Raw genomic sequence first — 22,266 nt, 5'->3', positions numbered from 1 at the left:
CTAATTGGTTGGATGAACTCATTCTGACGTCATGATGGGGAAGACGGGAAATGTAGTTTACAACTGCAGCCTAATACAATTTCGCTATTGAACAGGTGACGTTCGTATTTTTCACCAAATTAAAGTTATTTACGTGTGACAGATTTGTTAAACAGGAACATACTTTGCGGGATAATACTTTCGTATATTAAAGAATATTTAGATTAATTCATATGTATATTCTGGTGATGGTAAAAATTTGGGTTTTTTATTAGTTTTACACAATACTTATCCAAATCATATGATAAACAAAAATCATTATTTCACTGTGCCGTGAATCTACTTTAACTACTGAAATAAATTTTTTCACAATAGTTTGCGCGTTAGCTGTATGCATGCAAAATAAAAGGTTGGTCTTCCCAGCTTGTCATTTGCTGGATGAAAATTAATTTTCAAATTAATATTGCAATTTTTTGACAAATGATTCAGACAATGGCTGGAAGAATTTAGATGTTTGGTATTCATTTCATACTAACTCACAAATGTCAAGAAACATTTAAAAAAAATCACGAGTAGAGACCATGGAGAATGATTGTTTTTATTCTGTAGATAGCATTGAATCATTTGACAAGAAAATGTTCATTTACAATTCACAGAATCCAATTTAAATAAGCCTTTTAGAGCTAATCTGCAAAACGATCGAGCATAGATACTTCAAACCACCTTAGTTAGCCCGATTTCGAACACATTGTGTAGAATGCTTTTGTGTTGTCGCTTCACAACAAATACATTCATATGTAACCTTGCAGCACGTAGGTTACCAATGCCAATACTGTGCATTATTAAGACAAAGCTCCTCTTGCATTAACTGTAAAGAATTTCAAAGTACTCACACAATCAGCAGTGATAGGTGGGACAAATACAAGGCAGCTTGTCCTTGACAATAAAGAATGAAAAAAAAAATGCAGTTAATGGGGCATTTCTGGCTCAGACGAAGAAGACAGTGGATGGCATCTTGAAGATGTTAAAATTCATTTGATGGATAGATGATGTGTTCAGAAGTAGGAATGTCATACTCCTAAAATAAATAGAAGGCGGAAAAAGGGTGTAAGACCAAAGCTGATAATTGCTTTTGTTCAGCGTCCGTAGACAGTCAAGATGCTGGAAGATGAACCACAGAATGTATTTTCAATCCACTTTTTTACACAGCAACACACAACAATTTCACTTGTTAACACAACATCAATTACGTAGTTCAAAACCTGTCAAAAGAACACAACATTGCCGTGTAGGTTGAGAAATGGCAGTTTAGTACATACAATTGATAACTTGTAGAAGATAACGTGTCGGAAACACTTGAATGGGAATGTACAAATGATACTCCGCCATCTCGGAAATAAGTAATGCAGAAATCTTCCTCACTGAGGACAAAGCAATTGCTGAGGAAAAGCGGAATGAGAGAAGAAAAAGTCAGCTTGAGCGAAGAGCTACAGCAGCAGGGCACACTGGCAACAGTGTTTCGATTAAAAAAAGAAGAAAAAAAAACAAAAAGAGTCAAGAGTCGGGAGACGCAAGTTAAATGGATAGAAAAAGGTCCCTCCTTACTTCTTCGTCCTCATCTATACGGCCTTGGTCCCATAGCAACACCATAATTCCATTTTGCGCTCGACTCTTTCCATGATTTGCACACATTCGAGTCCAGATGCAGGAATTAGACGTGAACAGGCCTCCAATGATCAGCCTCAATGCTGTTGATGCTGCTGGAGCCAAAAGGTCCCGAAACGACGTCGTCGAGATGCGCCGCGACCGCTCCCGTGCCGCTGGGACCCGAGCCGTCAAACTGGGTGGACGAATAGTACAGGCCCTGGTCCGCGAGCTCCCGGCGGCCGAGGGTCGACGCAACGGTCGGCGGAAGGTTGACGTCACTTTCGTCTGCCTCGTCCACTTGCGACTTGTACGAGAACAGGATCTTAGGTTCTGAACTGCGGCGGCGAGAAGACGGACGCAAGTGTGAAGACAATTTTCTGGTAGTCTTCAGAGCCCTTTTGCTCACTGCGATTCTTCGTACATACCCAAAGAATCCTTTGAGGAATGTGACGTAGATGAGTGGTGCGAAAGCAGAGAAGTAAAGGAAGGTGGTGACGTCCACGCAGCTTGGATCAGAAACAAATGAGAAGAGTTAGGGATTGGCTAGTCCAGCCCCCTCCCCACCTCGGTCGTCATGGCAACAGAAGTCAGAACCATGGCACGGTGTACAATCGCGTCCACTAAATGAAACCAAACTAGAAAGGGTGTCTTATATTTTTGAGAACTATTTTTGTCACCTTTTTAAGTTAAGAGACAAAATGGCAGCAGATGAAATGAAACGGAAAAGCGTGTCGAGTTGATCTAAAACATGAATTTTTAGCACAATGTGTGCCCATGCCGCAATTGTGGACACAAATTCAAGTGTAGCACTCCATCAATACACTTCAGCCCGTTGAAATGTTTTGGCACATTTTTCCAATTTGTTTTTGAAAGCTGTCCGGAATCCAGACAAAGTGTAAATAATTGTGTAACAAAAGTCCTTTCAAAACAGATTGTTGTTCACGTTACACCCACTAAGTGCCTCCTATTCAATTGTGCGTGTAGCGGATTCAACATCCATGCCTGTAATGCATCATCTTTATACTGACCAGAGTCCCTCGATGATTCCCGCACACAAAAGCGCACTGCCCAGGCCCTGGATGAAATTCAACAAGGAGAGGATGGCGGCATACACGTAGAAACTTCTCTTAGCTGCAGAGAGGAAACAAAAAAAAGGTTGATAGACACACTTGGATTTTTTTTTTTAAGACACATTTACTCAGCACGGCCGTCAAATTGATTAAGGCCGAGCTCAAAGTGTATTTTGCTCGGGACAGCAGCAACTCAATCCAAAGTGCAAAGTGGCACGCAGCAATTGTCATTGGGTGGAGCCGCCCACTGCTTCCTACAACTAAACATTATTGCCAACATCATATTTACTCACACTTAAAGCACTCATGTTTTTGTTTCATCCGATCTCGAGTGAAGCGAGCCGGACGCAAAGTGGATACGACGATATTTGCCAATCTGGCATATGGAAGCGCTTGTGGGGAATGGTGCACGTCCATCCCAACTTACACGGTAGAGATATCCTCTCCCTCACCGGCGTTTTGGGCAAGATCACGATCAGAGAGTACACCTAGGAAACACACACACACACACACACACATCCACTGATGGGTGAGATTTATTCTGTTTGTTTTGCATTTATTCCTTCCGATTACTAACCAAGCAGAAGAAGCAGGAGCTGGCCAACCAGAAATGTCGTCCTCCATGTCCGTAGATATTGAAGTCCTCAGCGGACAGGTGACTGTCAGGGTAGTAGATCTCTAAAGTGCCCTACAGGGGAGGGATTTTTATTTAGATTTGGTGGATTAGGGAGGAGGGGGGGGGCAACCACATCATATCACACTGCAGTGGAACCTCAAAATCGTACAACGCAGAATTTGCCGAAGATTTTCGAAATATATTTCTGAAAGAACTTTCAGAGTGTGAACTGTGTCAGGTTTAAAAGGTCCTGACGCCTTCATTAGACTGAATTAAATGCAGAGAACCAGAGGAATAACCAGGGAAGGTTTTGTCTTTTCTCCATCGCGATGGGAGGAGAAGCCAGGAAGTGAAGTAGACGTCTTGCCAGTTCACTCTCCCGCACTCTCACTGACTTCTTCGCCCATCCCTCTGGACTTTATTCAGAGAAAAACGAAACCTATGGAAAGTGAAACTTAAAACAAGCGTGTGGGTGTGCGCATGTGTGCTGAAGCAATGATGTGCGTGTCTGTGAGTGTGTGTGTAATTATCATTGATACAAATAGTGTATAAAAAACATGATTAAAAATACACAAACTATTTACATACTCTCACAACTGCCGTTGAGCAAGATGCAATCGTAGCTCACAGCTCAGCGAACATTCAAAGGATTAAGATTGATTGACTCAAGGACCCCCACGTTGATGAGAATTGGACTTGAATTGCGTCCTTTACATTTAGATTACCGGGAAGAGGGGAGGGGGAGAACATTAGAAAGTTAACTCTTCTTGTCTTTAGATGCTCCGCTGGAAAGTGGAAGCGTCACGTGATGCTGTCTGTGTTTGTCATCTGAAATTACCTGTGTGATGGAGTACGCCAAAGCAAGCACAGTCGTGATGGCGAGCACCCGCTTTATACTAGAATTACTCTCCAGGTGACCTGCAATGCAAAAATGAGTCACAAGACAAGAAAAGGAAAAGGACATTTTGCCATTTTGGAATGAAGAAAACCCCCACCGCAATCGGGCCGAGAAGATTGGAACAAGGCAAATGCAAAGTGAAACGATAAAGCAAACCAACCAAAAGCCAGTCCCAGAATGACAACGCTGAGTTCGATGGCCAGTAAGAAGAAGCGGGTGATTTCCCATAATACCTTTGAAAAAACGAGAGAGAGAAGAGCAACGGCGATCAGGAGAATGCACGGCGACAAAACAGCAAAGAACATGTGAGCAAGTAAACAGTTGAGCTTTTATTCGTAAGCATTAGCTAACCATTTGTTGTTTGTTCGAGGAAACCGGATCATAAATGTCTGCTCTTGAAAAATGCCGACATGTCATTTCTCATTTATGCAACAGCCTCGTAAATTGTAAAGTCTTGCTGAGACTGAGGACACCAAGAAGCAAATGTCTAGAACGTGACAGCCGGTTCCAATTATTACGCAATACAAAACCACAGCGGACGGCGTAAAAAACAATGTTGGATTTTTCAACAAAGATTGAAGTCCAAAACGTACAAAAAAAAACAAAACTGCAGAGTGTACCGGCATCTGTTACGTAGACGGCATTCGACAGAATTTTCTCAAATGTTTCCATCCATTTGGCACGACGTCAAAATCGAATAATTGAAACAATAACACGGGTCAGCAGCACTTTTCCCATCAGCGATGCCTTTGTACATCCCTCAATGTATTTTTGACACCGTTTTAAAAAACGTCTTGACTTCAGGTTTTTGCCATTTTTACTTTTGGGATTAAACTATAAAAAGCTTTCACAAAATGGCTTTTGTCATGCACCATCATTTTTGGCTATGATGTTAAAATATAAATATATCATATAGAAAACTTTACTTGCATCTCTGATTAAAAAAAATAAAAAGGGTTTTTGTACAGTACTACGAATGTTTTTTGTTCACAATGTCAATACATTGATAGCCACAAGGTAAATTTGAGACTATGTGGCATTTATCCGACAATTTCCAATGTAAGAATAACCCAAACGTGTCCTTTCATTATCTACACTTGCACAGTCTTTTAATACGCAGTTGTAGCGCAACCTTAAACTAATAAATATTTGTAGTTTCAAGCGGTGCACTGCTGCTTGCTTTTCTGTTCATTTCCTTTCCTTACTTTGTCGATGATGGTCGCAGAGCTGGATGCGCTGACAGTCATTGATACAATGGCCCGGGTGATTCCAACGGCTGCTACGACAAATACCTGAGACGAGCACAACATGTTAGAAGACCAAATAACTAAGCAAACAACAATGTGCTGCTGTGGAATTAAAAGCAGCGTGTGTGACCTTTGAAGAAGGTACTGAAAGGCACTTATGCTGTCCTTTATGCAGCATCTCAGAAGGACATTATCAAGGTGCGGTCATTGAAAGACAGCAACCGTCCAGAAAAGCGCTATACAAATTAAATGTATGTGAAAGAAATTTATCACCAAGTCATATCACTCGTCTTATGTAAAGCTCAACCTGCTTCTTTAAGAAGAATACAATTGATCATTTCCCATTCAAGCATTAAAAACAAGAGTATGGTGAGCCAGGCAGAGTTGTCGTGTTCTTGCGTAGCTGAGGTTCGTAACGGAAGACGGCACCTTCCATCTAGCCACGGGCCGATTGCCGTGGTTTGAAAAAGTCGAGGAACAAACTTTTGTTGTTTTTTTGAGGAGACTTGTTAGCGGCTGCAATATGTTTAGCTGCATGCAGAGACTGTTAAATAAACGATTAATGAGAGAGCTGCCACTTTATTTTTCTCTCCTTCACAAGCAGAACGGGGAGGGGTGAGCAGTTACGGGGAAAGAGGGACGCAAGGAGAAGACTTACTAAGAAAAATAAAAACTTATTTATTTTAACTTAACAGTACATAAAAAAAAAAACTAAAAATAAATTGTGCTTAACGGAAACAGGTTTGATTTATTGAAATATTTGAAAATAAGTCATTTTAGAGCTGTAATGTTAATACAAAGACACTGCGACACTGTCCCAATCTAAAATTGGCCCATGCGCAGTTCCAAGTTGAGTACAAATTCCCGTTACGTTCACAGTCGTAGCAACAAAACTCAGCCGCAAACCAAGGACTCCCAGCACAATATCAGGTGCAGTTTGAGCCTAAAACCAATTACTTTGGTTAACATTATGTTCCAAGTGAAATTTGAACAAGTTAGAGGTCAACATTTTATTTAGGAAGTTCCACTGTACTCCAAGCTAGACGCTGGGTTTTGAGTCCTACCAGCAGGTAAAAGGTGATGAAGATGGGGCTGGACGTGATCCGAATCTTGGCTCTCGCAGACGGCAGCTTCCACATCAAGAAAACAAAGAAGGCCACATTTGGTATGAGGAGAGTGACGTCCCAGAAACGCACCCTAGAAAAGAGAGTATATTAGTGGCATCACCGTCCGGATATTTCCTTCCTTTGGTGGTCACTTGCTTACCTGGAGTCACCAACATCCTCATACAGAATTTGGAGACATTTGTGAGCTTTGCTGATATTGGCTTCAGAATCAGGTAGGCAGGTGGGGAACATAGAAGTATTCTCCAGTGGTGCTGACGTGACGCTGCCATTGTATTGCGCAAACCTAACCACAGAGGTGGTTAGCATGTTTTTCCACCTGGAGGGGGGGGAACAACACAATGTACAGCAAGTAAGATATTCGACTTCTGGGAAGATTTGACTTCGACACCTTTGTTAATACGTCACAACAATCCACACATAGCAAATGTATGACACTTCGTAAATGTGGCATGCACCTGCCGTCACACATTTTGTCTTAAAAAATGTTCATGTCCACGTGAGTGCAGAATATCGAACCTAAGCAAAAAGTGTCAGCAGTTGGACTCCAGTTGAGATTATTTGTATGTCGTAACAAACTACATGACGACTTCCCCAAAAGTTCTGCTGATGTCAACGCCCCATAATGGTGCTTGTTACTTGAGCCAAAAATGACCAAAAGTAGCAAAATGGTCGCTCCGCTTTTGACAAAATGTTTAGTGGACGACGTTTGCTGTTCGCCGACGGTGCCTGCCCGCTTGCAAGCTAGCTAGCTAGCTAGCCTGTTAGTTAGTGTTTGTGCACTTTGGAAAGTGGCGTACATCTTTTTTTTTTTCTAAATCATACATTACAGCAAGAAACGTGAGAAATTTGGTCAGGGATGTTATCGAGCAGTTTCGTCCGAAACTAAACTAAAGTGGTAAATTTACTGCAAACGCGACGACGCTAATCCCTCACAAATGGTTGTTTTACCTTTTTTCAGAAGATTCCCTTGAACAATTGTTGCAAACGTGGTCAAAATCATTCACATGTTGGCCCCAAAACGACACACGTCAGTCAACTGCTCGAAAAATCTCAACATGTTTTCCTGCCTCGATTAATATCCTCGATTGTCAGATGACATTTTGCAGCCTCGCGGAGCAAACCTCGCGAGATCACACAGTGACGTCATGCTACCTATTTGTCATGGTACCATGAGTCAGATGAAAATATAGTCCTATTTTTTCTGCCCCAAGCAAGTTGTTCCCTAATATCTTTATTTATTCTTTATTTATTTTATTTGTTTCTATTTCTCCGTTAATCTATCTGTATTTTTACTTAATAGTTATATTATTCTTTTCCACTATATTCATGATCGTTTTCTTGTTCAATTGTTCGATTTACTATAATGACTTTTACATTTGTCTAATTGTTGTATTTTCTACAGTTTGCAATAAAGAAAAAAAAAAAATAAAAAAAAAAATAAAAAAAAAAAATTAAAAAAAAATAAAAAAAAAATTAAAAAAAAATGAGTCAGATGAAAAAAAATATGAGACTGAGGAAAAATGAGTTCAAATCACTTTAACTCATTTATTTGAAAGAAAAAGTAATGGCTCATTCACATGTTGGAAGGTGGATATTCAGAATAAATTCAGAACTCAGAATTTTAAATCCAATTATGTACTATACATAGACTATTTTAATATTAATTTTTTTATGAATCAATAAATAAACCACATACAAAACAATATAAAGAAAGCATTCCATCATTATTTTCACCATTTAAGATTGCTCAAGAATTTGCAACTCCCACAAGTGTGTGGACTAACCAAATGTATATATTGATTTGTGAACAAATATTAAACTTAGCAAACTGTGAAATAAGTTTGAATGAATGTAAAAAAAAACAAAAAAAACAATGTGAGCAATTTTAAGCAACAAGCGCCAAACTAACGCAACTGCTAAGAATAAAATGCTTGCAAGGACAGTGACAGGACACATTTTTTTTTCTATCTGCAGGGTGACAACACTTCAGGGAGGGATGGCCAGGTATGTGTGTGCGTGGATCATTCTTGTGCATATTGTACCATCTCATGTAGACATTAAGCGACGTGAAGCTTTTTCACAGCAAGCATTTTAGTCTGTCTCTAAAGATAGATCCTCACCGGCAACGATGAAATACATTACACACAAGGAATTTGTCTCTGGTAGTTTGAGCCACACTAGGTGACATTAACAAGCTCGGGTTTGACCCGACGGTCTTGCTGTTCGGTTGCATCGTTGTACTCGTTGTTGGTTTGTATAATGGGGACGTGATAGTTGTGGCCCTAAAAGATGATACAATTGGTCCTCAGTCCTCACGAAAGGCCCACATACCACAAGGCTGACGCATTACCAAAAGCTTTTAGGAAATGATGGTGACGCGTGCTTGAGGGTGGCCCGACATCATCCGATAGGCCAGGTGCACCGGTTCCGTCAAGTTTGCTTCAAATGTGTGCAAGAGTGTCTTGCTACTGATGCTGCTGATGTGGTAGAAGCTCAACGTGCGACTTCCGAAGCTCAGCCTGATCTCGATCCTACACGACATGCGCGTCCTCTTGAGCGGCACATCGCGGCCGCACTCGAAGGCCGTCAGCAAGTTGTCAAACCACATCAGGCACCAGGAGCCGCGGCTGCTTTCCAGCGCCGAGGAAATTCCGCTGCGCTCCAGCTTGCCGCCTTGGCACACGCCCACGATCCACGGAGAGCCATCGAGCTCCACCTCCCAGCGGTGGTCTCCTTCCGTGAAGCTCTGGGAGCTGAGAACTTGGAAGAAGCTGCTGAATCTGTGGCGGGAAGGCACGTATGGCTGCTTGGCGGAGCTGAACGTCACAGTCTTCAAGTCGTCTGAGAGGAGGAGGTTCGGATGAGCTGTGCCGATGTCAAACGTCACCTCAGACGGATTGAGGGCATTGCGAAGCGAGCGATGAATGACGCCGAGACTTTCCCTGAGCTCGCAGTTCACGTGCTCCAACTTGGGTATGACTCGAAGCGGGTCGACCTTTGGCTCCACGCGGCCGTGAGTTTCTGCCGTGTTTTTTGGCGTCATCTCGGCGATGTGCGGTCGCAGGTCTCGAAGGTCTTCCGCAAACGTGGCTTGGTCTCCCTCCGTTAGGAGTGACTCGGCTCTGAGCAGAACTTGCCTTAGCCGCCCGCTGAGACGGGCGGCCTGACCGATGCGGTGGCTCGCGCTGGCCTCACCGGGCGTGAGCTCTTCGTTCAGCAGCCGCATCACTTCAACGCTGTACTTTTGCACGACATCATTGAGCTGGCGCAGATGTTCCGATGCCTTTTCTCTCAGCTTTTCATTAGCGGCCTTCAGTTTCATTTGGCGCTGCTTCTCCTCCCTCAGCACACTCTCTGCCGTCTCCAAATGGTCGGCAAGGTCTGTGACTTGAGATGCCAGTCCAAACTTAATCAAGTGAAACTCTTTGAATTTCAACCGCTTTCCCTCCCTTCCTGGGCTCGGTTCCAAGTGGCAATTTGTTTCGTATTCATCCTCCACCGCACCACATGCAGGCAGGTGGTCCTTACCCGCTGCAGCTTTGTCCGACTTGGCAATATTGCACATTTTCAAACGGGTCACCACGGCTTGCCCCCCCCCGTATTCGTTCTGGCACTCAGGGCAGCTGTGACGGTCCAGCCCTTCTTCCAGAGTTTGAATGCAGACGTGGCAGTAGATGTGACCGCAGGGCAGCGACGCGGCCTCCGAGTAGACTTCCAAGCAGATGGGGCAGCAGGGATGGAAAGCGAAGGCCTCGGTCACATTTGTCATGTCGGCTTTGTCGGAGCGGACGTATTGACAGACGCTGTAGGACAGACAAGGAAAAGAATGATTTAGCTCTCTGACCGCCGACAGGCCCGCCTACGCGGTGCTTATCTGTGCTCTTATCAGTTGCACATAATCAGTATTGGCAAGGAAGCCAAGGTTGAGGGCTCGCTAGTTGGTTGTCACCTGCTACGAGCCTGCCGAAGTCATAAAAGCAGGGTTGGGCAAACTGATTTTTAAAAAGGAAACATGGGTCATGTTATATTCATACATATGTTTAGGAAGGAAAAAAAACAAGTTAGCACGTGTTAAAATAGGAAAAACAGTAATTACTCATCATTTAAGTTGTATCAATTAGAATAAAATTCATTATTTAATCAACTTAAAATAAAACTGTCGAATGTACATTGAAATAGAAAAGAAGAAAAAATGACTACAAAATACATACAAAAAGGGATATTAAGCAATCAATATGGGGGGGGGGCTAATTTAATGCAAAAAATATGGGCATGTGCACCCCGTTTCCCCAAAAATATTTTAAATGAGTCAGCCAACGCAAAACGTTTCGACGTTAGCTTTCGTTTTGAACGCAACGAATCATCACATGCAAATCGAAACTTACCCTCACAAGACGTCAAATCTCATCTCGACACTTGCAGTATCCATGCTTGCATGCATGATTTAATGACTAACTTAACAAGTCCCATGCACGTTTGGGGATTTAGTTGTTTTTTTTTTTTATAGCTACTCAAGTGCAGGTGGCGCCATTTAAACACGTGGTACACTCGTGCTAAAATGTTTTGAAAAGATCGAAATCACGCAAACTCTATATAGTCAATACTCACCGAAAGCCTTGCAGTCATGACGTCACGAGTTCACGACCGGCGCTCAGGCTCGTTTGGTTCAACCTTGCAAACCGCGTGCACGCGGTCACGTAAAAAAACTAAATATGAACGGTCACCGATTCGTATTAAAACAGATAAATTTATTTTAAATGCATCCAAACCCGTTTTTACAAACACCACATTAAACCGCCATTAAATTCCATCTTTCTATCATGTAGAGTATGCACAGAAAAATAAATGTCATTAAACAATCTTTAAAAGCATTGCAGAGCATAAAAGCATGTCCCTCATTCACATTGTACAAACATTTGGAAAGGTGGTCGTGCAGAACTAAAAGGAAGACATGAAATGTCATTTGTCAGCATCATTCAACTTGCAATTGCATTAAATCAATCATTTCCAGCGTAACTAAACAACCACACATTAGGTATGGAAGCAGGAATTGTCATAGCTAAATACTTTCGTACGTCCAACAATTAAAACAGCAGAGACCAAAGCACGTCAGCAAACCGAGATCATTAAAGAACTCTGGAGTTAATGCTGAAACAAAAAGTAGACGAAATCGTGACGTCAACGCAACAGGAATGTCACGTCACTGCTTTGTGCTTCAAACGGTCCCATCACACGCACACGCACACGCACACAAAAAGCAGGACGTGCTCCAATATTGGCTTGAGCATCATTTCTGGCGCAAGCTTTGAACCGATGAAATGTTGGCAAAGGTGCCATGCACAAATATGTGGAATGAACGTCAACGCGACAACAAAAAATAAAGGCAATATATTTCGTACTTGAAAAATTGCCCAGATTGGACTGATTGTAGGCAATGTCGTATTTGAAGAAGAATCAGTCCGAGTCGTGTTAATATTTTATGCTCCGGCATGAATGAAGAATACGTCATCTCAAAGACACCGCAGTGATGTCATCAAAGGCAGGCATTGGTCAACAAGTGTTGCAAATATTAAGGCAGACAACGGCAGAGGACGTCTACAGGAGTGTGTCGAGGTCCACTTGTGGCAGAGGCTCTTTCCAATACGTGACGCTGCTGAACTCAGGACACACAAAAGCACAAGCGCCGCGATCATCGAGCTCGGGGAAGAAATGCTCCACCAGCTCACCGAGGTGGCTGTAACTACAACGACGACAAAACGACAACGGCGGTCAGGGATGGACGCTTCCGAGTGCTTCATTCCAACGCCGCGCAACTTACGACGACTTGTTTCCTTTGGTCATCTCTTGGATCAGCTCTCCTTTTGGATTGACCGTAAAGATCCTGGTGTTGAGCACTCCCACCTGAGTGTAGGCGTACGCATCCTGCAAATGCGCAAACAAATATTCCATTATTACTTTCAACTCATCGACCACCTTTCCTTAAATGGTGAACCAACGGCCAAATTATTCAGCAGTCGTCGACAAAACTTCCGGTAAAATCAGCACGACAGGCTTTGTTCTCTAACCTAAGCCCACGATGAGTGACACGTTTGTGCAAATGGCGACATCACACGCCAGCAGAGGCATCTGTAAAGCTCAATTTTTAAGTGGGGCAAATTTGGGGATTTTGTTTCTCAAAATCAGAGATGCAAGGAAACCTTTCAAGATTTTTGGTTTGTTGTTGTGCCGATTTTGAATCGACCCGAGTTTTTACCCTTGCATGCTTGGCTTTCCAGAAGCCACCAACCTGGTTTTCGCAAACGAATTAAGAGCACAAACGTGATCCGGATTTGGAATCTTTTTGCTTCTGACCACCAAGACAGAATATGCATACGTTGGTCCTGTTGCCAAAGGCGGCGTAGAAGGGCTTTCTCTTGGGGTTGAATAAGTCCCGGATGTCGCTGAGACAAGCGATTTTAAATACTTCGGGCTTCTTCTCAATCACCTCCCTGCAAAATGGACAACAAACAATTCGAGAGACGATTGAACAAGTGTTACAATGACAAATTCCGGAATATTCCAGCCATCCATCCACCACTTTTTTTTTTTTTTTACACAGTGCTTGTCCTCCCTCATTCAGGCTGCGGGTGAGCTGGAGCCCATCCCAGCTGAGATTGAGCAAAAGGACGGACGGGTACACCCATGACTGGTCGCCAGCCCCGAAAAACATTCACACGTTTGGACGATTGCTAGCGAGTCTCGCATTAACTTAACAGGAATGTGGGAGGAGGCCACAACTTCCACAAACTCCTCCGAGCTGGACTCAAATTCTGAAGCGGACACGTGTGAGGCACGCGTACTCACCACTCACGAGCGTCCAACACGTTTGTCAAAATTGCATCGCGCGTTTTCTATGCCGCTCATTGTGTTCATACCTGTGCAGCGCCGAAAAGAGGCTGCTCGGGGCCAGCAGTACGGGGCCTTTGGGAAGAACCGTGCCTTTGTCGTTGACCCACTGCAGGTAGTTTTTGGTGATGGCGGCCATGCCTATGGCCCGCGCAGAACAATACAGGAACTTGTAGCCGTTTCTGCAGCGACACAAAAAGTCATTGCAACAAGCATGCAGAAAGCACATATCGGCATCCGTGTGTTGTCCTCTACTGGTGAATTTTGTGGTAGAGTTTGGCGATGTCTTTGTGCGTCCAGTCTTTGCCAAACTGAGGCAGGATGTGTCCCAGCGCATCGGACCTGTCGGAACATCGAGCCGCTTTAAGCGTCGTCACGTTTCAAGTGGATTGCCACAAGTGCGTTTACTTGGTGATTGTGCCGTCTATGTCTGAGATGATGATGCGGTCGTCCCAGTTCCACAAATAGATGGCGGCCTCGCAGCGACAGGTGCCCTGGTACTGAGTGGTCACGCTGAATATCACCTTGTTGGCTCCTTCGCGCAGATTCAAGTTCTCCTGGATTGAAAAGAGTGACAAAAGTACTTAGGTAGCTCATCCGACCCTTTTGTTCACCGCCAATCGGTTCATACAAATCCAGAACTTTTGCGGACCGACGGCTGACGGAGCGATTTGGCAGCTCGCCGCTCTTTAGTTATCGGGACTCACTTTGCTAGCGAGTGCGGAGTGCGACAGACAAAATTAGCATTGGCAACGCCAAGTTTCTGTTCTTTTTTTTTTAATCCGTGTGGCCGGTTCCAAAGTAGCCCTGCGGCCCGGTGCTCGGTGACCACTGCTCTCAGGCAGTCACACGTAATTGACCATGCGGAGGGAAAAAAAAATGGCAAGACGCCTTTGGAAGTGTTAGAAATTGTGAACCTTTCCGATATGTCGACTTACAATCTGTTCGGATGTCAGACGAAGTGATTTTCGGTACATCTGAGTGAGACATTGAGTGGTGCGAAGCGTCTCTGTTGACATGCTGGACGTGAGGACGACTTTTTGACCGAGTCCTGCCACCGCTTCATTCTCCGCGACATCCAGTGTGGATCTGAGGGGAAAAAGAAAAAAAAAAACTGCAAAAAATTGTCGGCTGTGATGAGGAACTACTTTGTATCATATTCAAAGAGATTTCAAATACATTTCTATTGTCCTTCAACCAAATAGGGCAGGCAATAAAATCTTGAGTGTTAATGATGACGTCAATTCTTTCGCTAATGAATTTGAATGAAAAATTGTCCGCTGAGGGTCAATGTCGGCTTGTTTAGATTCCAAAATTCTTCATTCTTAAGGAACGTTAAAGATGTTTGATGTAAATAAACATACATGACTGCGCTTCGATCCCCACGTTGACTTTCCCGCTCGTCTTTCTTCGAGGGCTCTTGCTGAAACATCAAGAAACGACACGTTCAGTAAACGTGCTCTCGACAGGGGCCTCCAACTGGCTCAAGAAATGTTGAAACACAAAAACAGTCACCTGGTTGTTGTCCAAGTCGCGTCTCCTCCAGGAGAACCACCAGCGTCCCGACTTTTTAGGCATTCTGTCCTTAACGAGACTCTGCACTGCACTCTACGAGAAGCGAACAAATCATAAATTGCGTTAACGCAACAGCTCAGCTTTGAGCTTGACGAACTAAAGTGTTTCCACAGTACAGTTTGTTTACATGGCACCGAAACGGAAGGGACAAACGGGGGAACTAAATGTTACTGTCCAAAACCCACGTGACAGTTTATGAGTGCCGGGGAATGTCGCAATGCCGGGGCACACTTGCGATGTTAAAAGCAATCGACCACGCTCACAGTTGCAGCGATCGCGCTTTGTTGCGGCGTGAAAGCCACATCAAATAAAAAAAAAAATTCACAAAGCCAATGCCGACAACAGGGAAGCTCAGCGTAACAGTCGGGATGATTCTAAAAAAAACAAAGAAGAAGATAGCAACCTGGGGTAAGTTCTTCTGGAAAGCTGTCATGGACAAGACCATCGGCGCCGCCACGGCCCAGTTATAATAACTGTTCAACATAGACAACAACTTCAGTACATTTCATTTCCTTGCCGATGACGAGACTTGAAATCTTACTTGGAGTTGATACAGATCACGAGGCTCGGATCGTCGATGATTCCCGGATTGTTGACAAAGTCCTGATAGGACACAGCGTGCTCCACAAAGGTCTCTGCGCAAGCGGCAAAACACACGCTTGACACGTTGCCGCTTGCACCGGCTGACTCCAAATCGCGCTCACCTTTGGTGATTTGGCTGGTGTCCCCCACGTGGCCGCACAGCGACAAGCTGACGTCCGCGGCGTAGGACGTGCAGTCGGACAGGTATTCGGTACCGCTGTCCAGCGCGCCCGCGGATTGCGGCGACTGGCTTGCTGATCCGGAGCCTCGTTCGACCGCAGGCGGCGAGCAACTCTCGCTTTCGCTGCAGGAGAACCACGCAAGCAAAGCCATCTTAGGTGGAGCACGCAAATTCCACACAAGACCAAAGCCGAGATTAAAATTCCAGAAGAATGTCATCTCCCAATCTTTGACGTGTTGACAAAAATAATAAGATTGCTCCACGATATTAAGCAAGTGACCAGAAGAGGAAAATGAACCCCACCTGTTCCTGTATTGCTAACGTATCCCTGACCACGTCAGCCAGAACTTTTAATTATTACCTCGGCCAAGGGGAAGATCCGGTTCCAACATGCAAACTCCACACAGATAGGTCAGAGCCGAGATTCGAAGCAAGAACGTCCAAACTGTGAGGCAGACGTGCTAAACATTAGATGGTGGTCTTGGCCATTTCCAGAAAACTAGCAAACAATATTCGACACACATATGAATTGTTTTTGCGGCACAATGACTTGACTTCTCCGCGTCAACGCCGTTTGTGACAAATATGTGTGATGCCTTCCGAGGCAACTCCAAAAGTTGCATCAACCTGTGTTGCAACGGTCAGACTCTTTTTTTTTTTTATGACATCATGCATTTTAAAGACCCTGCTCTTTCCCTCCTCTTTGTGCGGCCATCTTGGGACACGTATTTCAACTGAGCATTGGTGCGCTCCAAATCTTGTGACAGGCGCGCCTACGAAAAATAGAAGCGAACGTGGGACGGCCTTATTAGTGCCGAGTTGGGACGGAAGTATCGAGAAAATGACTTCCTGATTATATTTTGGCCGTTACGAAATAAAACTATTTTGAAATGACATTTTATATGTTGGGTTGTATAACTTTATTTAGTGTGATAACAAAAATAAATGAATAAAAACCAAATCCTTTTTTTCCGCACACTGCTTTGCTCATCTTACCTCTTGGGGAAGTAAAGTGCTGCAACCTCAGGGTCGAGTGACGTCAGATCATCCAAGTAAATGCCTGTTGGTCCCAGATGATGATTCCCGGTACGTCTGCCTACAAAAGTCAACGCGTCAACTTGGAAATTTTGCACATCAAAGTGTGGCGTGAGCTCACCCTTCTTTTTGTGTTCTTGTTCCTGCTTGGCGGATATCTCGGCACCGTTTCCGAGTTGCTCAGCGACAGTCCAGCTGACCCGGTTGTCTTTGGTTTCCGTTTTTGGCGACGCAAAGTCGACCGTTTCGAGTCTGCCATTCCGCGCGCACCGTTTGATTCCGCTGTCGCCTTCACTGACGAGTCCGCTGCCAGTGCAGCTTTGTTGGCGGCGCTCAGTCTGCTGCTGCTGCATTTTGTTGGATTCTGCACAAACTCTGCTTGCGATGTCTCCCAAGTTGCTTTCCATCAACGTGTGTCCACTCGCCTGACGACTATCCTCATTTTGGCCTCGAGCCGCATCGCTCACGCCACCAACTTGGCCAGTCATGACCGCACCGCCTTCATGGGCCGAGACTTCAGAGTCATCCGTCTCGTTTGCCGCAGCCGACTTTGACAGGTCCCTACCGACTGAACTGCTCAAGTGTTGATCAAAAGTCAGGGCCATCGTTTGGAAGGTGTAGGCACTCAGGTCCAGAGACTGAGTCCTGGGTTGCGGTCTGACTACAGTAACCCGGCCCGCGGGCTCGTTGCCCGTGTCAAAGGAGTCTTGCCTCTGAATGGTGCGAAAATGAGAAGAGTCCGACGGCTGGAATTCCACCGACGATCTCTCCGATGGACGTGGCTGGAAAGGCAAAGGAGACGAAAGGACGTTTGCGCTGACGGTCTCAAATGCTCGGCGCGGTTCTGCCATACCGTGGGAAAGCCTCCCCAGTTCCACTGCATCGGGACGCCGGGGGACTCGTGGTTTTTAATCACGAGCTCAGAGTCGCTCTTAGGAGACGATGGGCGGCTGTCAAAAACGCTGCTGGGATGAGGAGGAAGACGTGTTAGTGCCCGTCACCGCCGCTCACGCGCATGACGAGATTGACGTGCCCACTTTTCGACAGGCGACTGGTCGCCATCCGAGTGGCGATGAGAATCTCTGACCGCCAGATCCTCCTCAGTTGGCTCCTCGGACAGCGAGTAGTACACGGACTTACTTTGAAACACACAAACAAAAGCACAATGACGTCAGCGCCCAGAAAAATAAATATGTGGAAAGATTTCACAGGCGGACAGAGAAAGTACATCTTGTTGCAATGTTTGTTTGTTTGTGCGTCCATTTGTTAGTTGGCGGGACACTTTGTCAAGATGTTGCTTGACTGATGCGACAACTTGCTTTGAGGGGCTGGGAATGATTTTTTTTTTCAGCCAAACAACAAAAAAGTAAAAAGAATTTCAATTCTCCATCCATTTGCTTTGCTTCCGGGCCACGCCTTCACCAAAGTGCCCTCATAATAACATTTCCCACTTGCGACGCAACGACACGGAGAAACCAAAATCCGTTTTGTTCACTGACCTGACTTGCAACAATGTGGCATGTTTGTCTTTGTTTGGACTCTCGTGTGAGCTCTGATCTTTGTCGCCCTCCCTTTCCTTTTCTTGCTCATCTGAAGAGGAGGTCGCCTCTTCTCTCTGGTGACTATCTGAGCGCACACGTTTACGACGACGCCTCCTCCGGCGCGTGCCGGAACCAGAGTGAGACGATCCATCATTGGTCTCCTCGCTGACTTCGGGACCGTCAAGTGGAATTGGCGAAGTGCAGAGATGGGCCGGGACTTCGGACTACAACAAATGAATATTCCTTCAGAAGCCGCATGCAACTAATTAGTTGGTCACAAGTGTTGTGATGTCAATCCAGCCTCATGTACAAACGCATTTGTTTTTCTTACCTCCAAGTTGTCATTTTGTTCCACAAAGAAAGCTTCGCCGTTGTCCCCAAGTTTCATGTGCAGGTTTACCGCTTCTCCATTAATCTCAATGTCCACCTACAGAATAGCGGAAGGCGTGAGTCAAACTGAAAATAAAAACATGGACGGCGTTCACACGTTCAACTTACAACTTTCTCCTTGGAGCGAAGCACACCCAGTTTGCCAAAGCGGACATGAAAGGGCGAACACTGGAAGGAGCCGTCGGGTTGTCGCACCACGATGACGTCGATCCCTCCAGTGAGAGTGGCCGGGTTAAGGCCACAGTACAGCTCCTTGACCGTCACGTACACGGTCTCTGCCAACTGGCCCACAATATTCATGGTTTGGGACTGGAGGAGAGACCAGCATGAACACAAAGCTTTATTATAGCTTTTCAACCACGACTGACAGAGATTAAGCCGGCCAGTGAAGGTGTTTCTTCGATCCGTGCAACGGCAGTTTTCTTTTCATCTAAACGAGCCCAGATTTCACTCGATGTACATTTTCTGCTTGACTACACTGCCATATAATTCAAAAGCCAACCGAGTCTTACCCACAGCGAAGGATGCAAATGTTCTTTCTCGACCAGGCTTCGAATCCTTGACCCTCTTTCGGCCATAGCGCAGCACCATTAATATCTCGCGCACATGCCACGCGCCAGGCCCTGGTTGCCAAGGTAACCCACGTCTATAATTATGTCATATTAATCATCAGTGCCCAATGGTCACTTTTGCTTTCCTTGAATCAATCCAAATTCAGATTTACGAAAACTTGATCCCACCCATCTACAGTCGGTCACATCGTTGTTCAATCCAGTGAGTGATGCTGCGCTGTGATGTCATTCGGTCAAACACTCTCGTGTCCTCTGTGTTGCACTATTTAACGCACCGACAACACAGACATAGACGCCCACTGTCCAGTTGGTACTTGCTCACTGTCGTCGCACATGACAGCCAAACCAGCAATTTCTGAGAGGCTTCGACAGGCTATTCAAATCAGGCTGGCATGGAAACACAACAACACATACAACTCATCGGTCAGTCATCCGTTTCTGGACCAGACCGCAACTATTCGAGCACAGCGGGATGACATCGACATGAGCCGTGAGAATCTCGTTCTATTTGGGAGGAAGTCAAGCTGCTGCTGCAGCTTGTGGAAGAAGAGCACCTCAAGAAATGAACACAATGGTTTATAGCAGGCAATCTCACCCTCGTCCAATCAAAATGGACAGTCTCCCCATCGTCCGATCAATGATGGGTCTGATCTGATCACTAATTGGTCATGGGAGTCAAAACACTACCTCTACACTATCTCTTTGGTGGGAAAATGTCATTGTCTTATTTCTTAGGGTGTTTTTTTATTTTATTTGATGCTGTTTGTAATTTTTTCCACTGTTTTGTTTAGTTATTTGTGTTTGATTTCTACTTTCCAATTATTGTTGGGTTCGCTTTTAGTGGTTTTGTATAGGTATGGTTTTCTGAGTGTTTTTTATTGAATTATTTGTTGGGTGTTTTTGCACTTCAAGGCCACCGTTCTATAGGACAAAGTTCAGTTAATTCGTTAACAACAACGGGATTACAAAGAGAGAGGGCGCTGTCAAACTTAAAAGTGCTCAATAAGTAGTTGATTTGAGGCGCTTGACCACAACTTGTTCTACCATAGTAGCGAGGCGACAGGTCTGCTTTAGTGTAAAACGTGTGTTGCAAAACCTGAGTTCTAATTACTCCTTAGCACAACTTCAAAGCTAGCGGCAACAGCAACCGCCGTTTCAACTGTTACAGTCCCCAGATTACATGAAGGATTTCACAACACCGTTATCAGAGTCGCTGCTTTATGGACTTTTTTTTTTAAACGTCGAACGTGAAGATGAAGGGGAATTAGTAACACATAGTTGACAAAAGTGGAAGAAAACTTACCTTTCGGGACGATATTCAGTTTGTCAAGGCGTCAGGCATCCTGAACACTTCCGGGTGGACGACGCATCCACGTGACATCAGCAGCCAATGATCAAACAGGAATGCATTCAAACCCGCCCACGAGTTTGATGCGTCACAAAGCGTCTTCGCTGGAGTTTGAACTGCTGAATTGAAATTTTACTGAAAACAATCACACTTTTTGCCACATAAATGCTTTTATACCAACTCGAGATTAAGATCATACTCACAAACATGTATTTTAATGTTCAGCATTAGAATATTTTGCTCTTCAGCAGTGGTGCCAGGGGTGTGGCGTGACGTCATTACGGTGTAGTCAAGCTTCTTTGTTCTGAACTTTATGACGTTAACAGGGTGTATTCTTTATTTATTCTTGTAATAAATAAAAGGATATACAAATGAATGTTTTTTTTAATTGACTGACAAAATACTTGTCATGTAATGGGCTACTTTGCAACATTATTCTAATACAGCACATGAACGACAGCAATAAAAAATAAAAATCATACATGTAAACATGATGGCAACAACAAATGAAAAAGGACAAATTGACATGAAAGTGCAAAGGAACATTCAAGCTTGAAAGGTGGCTCACGTCACGGAGTGTGTGATTTTTTTTAATTAAAAAAATGGACATCACAGGATAGCAACATACTCTATTTTGTTAACTAACATTTGTGTACGATACATTTCAAGTGAATAATGAACAAGTATTTAAAAAAATATTTGAGGAGTGTAAATGTTCAAACTGAATAATGTTGCAGTGCTAGCTTCTTTTTTAATGAACACCTGTTGGCCTTGTAAGCTACTATATTTTAATGTTGGTTATGTGTTTTAGGTGATAAACTACTTGTATTAAAAAGTTTGAGAAGCACTCTATTGCAGTAATTGCGATGCTGCGATAGTTTGAAATTATGAAACCTTCTTATCCAGCAGAGGGTGTTATTGCATTTGTACAACTCAAGTTCTAGCATTGACGTTTTACGGTACGAAATAAACAAAAACAAATACCAAGAGATATGCAGTGAAACCTACTCCATAAAATAATAATCGAACACACAAAATGATGTCTTTTTAAATTGAAAATGCTGTTTTAGATATAATGAAATTATATATATTTCACACAACACAGAGGACCAGATAACACAGACAAATGCATGCAAGAATTTATTTGCAGAGGGTACATTCACAATGTTCATAAATTCTTTGATAGTGATAAATTGAAAGTTGGTACAATATACAGGCCAATTTGTTTTTACATGCTAGAGAAGCACATCTTTACCATGAAGGGAAGTGTGCAGCTCTGGCAGATAAATCACGAGGTTCCCTACGTGTTCATGTCACAGTGGTGGCAAAACAAAGTGCCTATTTAAGGGAACTGTTGCACTACAAAGTCAAACGCCGATGCTCACAAAATTTCTCTGCATCAGCTCCCAACAGTGCCCCGTACGGCACCTCCCCCTTCTCAATATTTAGGCCCTTTTCTCTAAATAAGGCAGCCTGCTGGAACTTGCTGTCATTTGTGCCTGCTCCCCCCCTACAGACATTTTTACTTGCGTCTGTGTGGCAGCAGCCTGTGCATTCTTTTGCCTTGTATGGA

General features: G+C 44.2%; 3 protein-coding genes across 9 annotated transcripts; all 3 read right to left on the bottom strand.

Annotated features, from left to right (window-relative positions):
• Positions 1 to 893: 893 nt before the first annotated feature.
• On the bottom strand, positions 894 to 7,723 carry tpra1 (transmembrane protein, adipocyte asscociated 1). The gene is made up of 11 exons (XM_088309898.1): positions 7,533 to 7,723; positions 6,724 to 6,900; positions 6,522 to 6,654; positions 5,416 to 5,502; positions 4,371 to 4,443; positions 4,151 to 4,230; positions 3,274 to 3,384; positions 3,124 to 3,184; positions 2,655 to 2,757; positions 2,052 to 2,132; positions 894 to 1,961 (listed from the first exon to the last, which is right to left on the bottom strand). The coding sequence occupies exons 2-11, from the start codon at positions 6,888 to 6,890 to the stop codon at positions 1,691 to 1,693; spliced, it is 1,167 nt and encodes a 388-aa protein (XP_088166024.1). The 5' UTR covers positions 6,891 to 6,900; positions 7,533 to 7,723; the 3' UTR covers positions 894 to 1,690.
• A 382-nt stretch (positions 7,724 to 8,105) lies between these two features.
• On the bottom strand, positions 8,106 to 11,275 carry trim107 (tripartite motif containing 107). 2 transcript variants are annotated; one of them, XM_088309639.1, is made up of 2 exons: positions 11,193 to 11,275; positions 8,106 to 10,387 (listed from the first exon to the last, which is right to left on the bottom strand). In XM_088309639.1, exon 2 carries the CDS (start codon positions 10,351 to 10,353, stop codon positions 8,944 to 8,946), a length of 1,410 nt encoding a protein of 469 aa, XP_088165765.1. In that variant the 5' UTR covers positions 10,354 to 10,387; positions 11,193 to 11,275; the 3' UTR covers positions 8,106 to 8,943. The 2 variants fall into 2 exon arrangements, with proteins under 2 accessions (XP_088165765.1, XP_088165764.1); XM_088309638.1 differs by lacking the exon at positions 11,193 to 11,275 and adding an exon at positions 10,970 to 11,105.
• Positions 11,276 to 11,311: 36 nt separating this feature from the next.
• LOC148326620 (phosphatidate phosphatase LPIN2) lies at positions 11,312 to 20,812 on the bottom strand. 6 transcript variants are annotated; one of them, XM_088309600.1, is made up of 21 exons: positions 20,649 to 20,808; positions 18,882 to 19,082; positions 18,715 to 18,810; positions 18,342 to 18,607; positions 17,880 to 17,981; positions 17,696 to 17,807; positions 16,964 to 17,624; positions 16,804 to 16,903; positions 16,169 to 16,252; positions 15,749 to 15,930; positions 15,586 to 15,679; positions 15,448 to 15,517; positions 14,985 to 15,077; positions 14,834 to 14,892; positions 14,408 to 14,558; positions 13,878 to 14,026; positions 13,725 to 13,811; positions 13,499 to 13,651; positions 12,958 to 13,072; positions 12,403 to 12,506; positions 11,312 to 12,324 (listed from the first exon to the last, which is right to left on the bottom strand). In XM_088309600.1, the coding sequence occupies exons 2-21, from the start codon at positions 19,071 to 19,073 to the stop codon at positions 12,180 to 12,182; spliced, it is 3,015 nt and encodes a 1,004-aa protein (XP_088165726.1). In that variant the 5' UTR covers positions 19,074 to 19,082; positions 20,649 to 20,808; the 3' UTR covers positions 11,312 to 12,179. The 6 variants fall into 6 exon arrangements, with proteins under 6 accessions (XP_088165726.1, XP_088165727.1, XP_088165729.1 ...); XM_088309601.1 differs by having other exon boundaries at positions 17,696 to 17,804; positions 20,649 to 20,807; XM_088309603.1 differs by lacking the exon at positions 16,169 to 16,252.
• Between the last annotated feature and the right edge of the window lie 1,454 nt (positions 20,813 to 22,266).

This window comes from Idiotropiscis lumnitzeri, chromosome 11 (assembly GCF_059441095.1).
Source record: "Idiotropiscis lumnitzeri isolate Australia: NSW breed Sydney's pygmy pipehorse chromosome 11, RoL_Ilum_1.0, whole genome shotgun sequence".
NCBI classification, from domain to species: Eukaryota; Metazoa; Chordata; class Actinopteri; order Syngnathiformes; family Syngnathidae; genus Idiotropiscis; species Idiotropiscis lumnitzeri.
The sequence above is the reverse complement of the archived record's forward strand: the minus strand, read 5'-3'. Positions and strand labels throughout refer to the sequence as shown.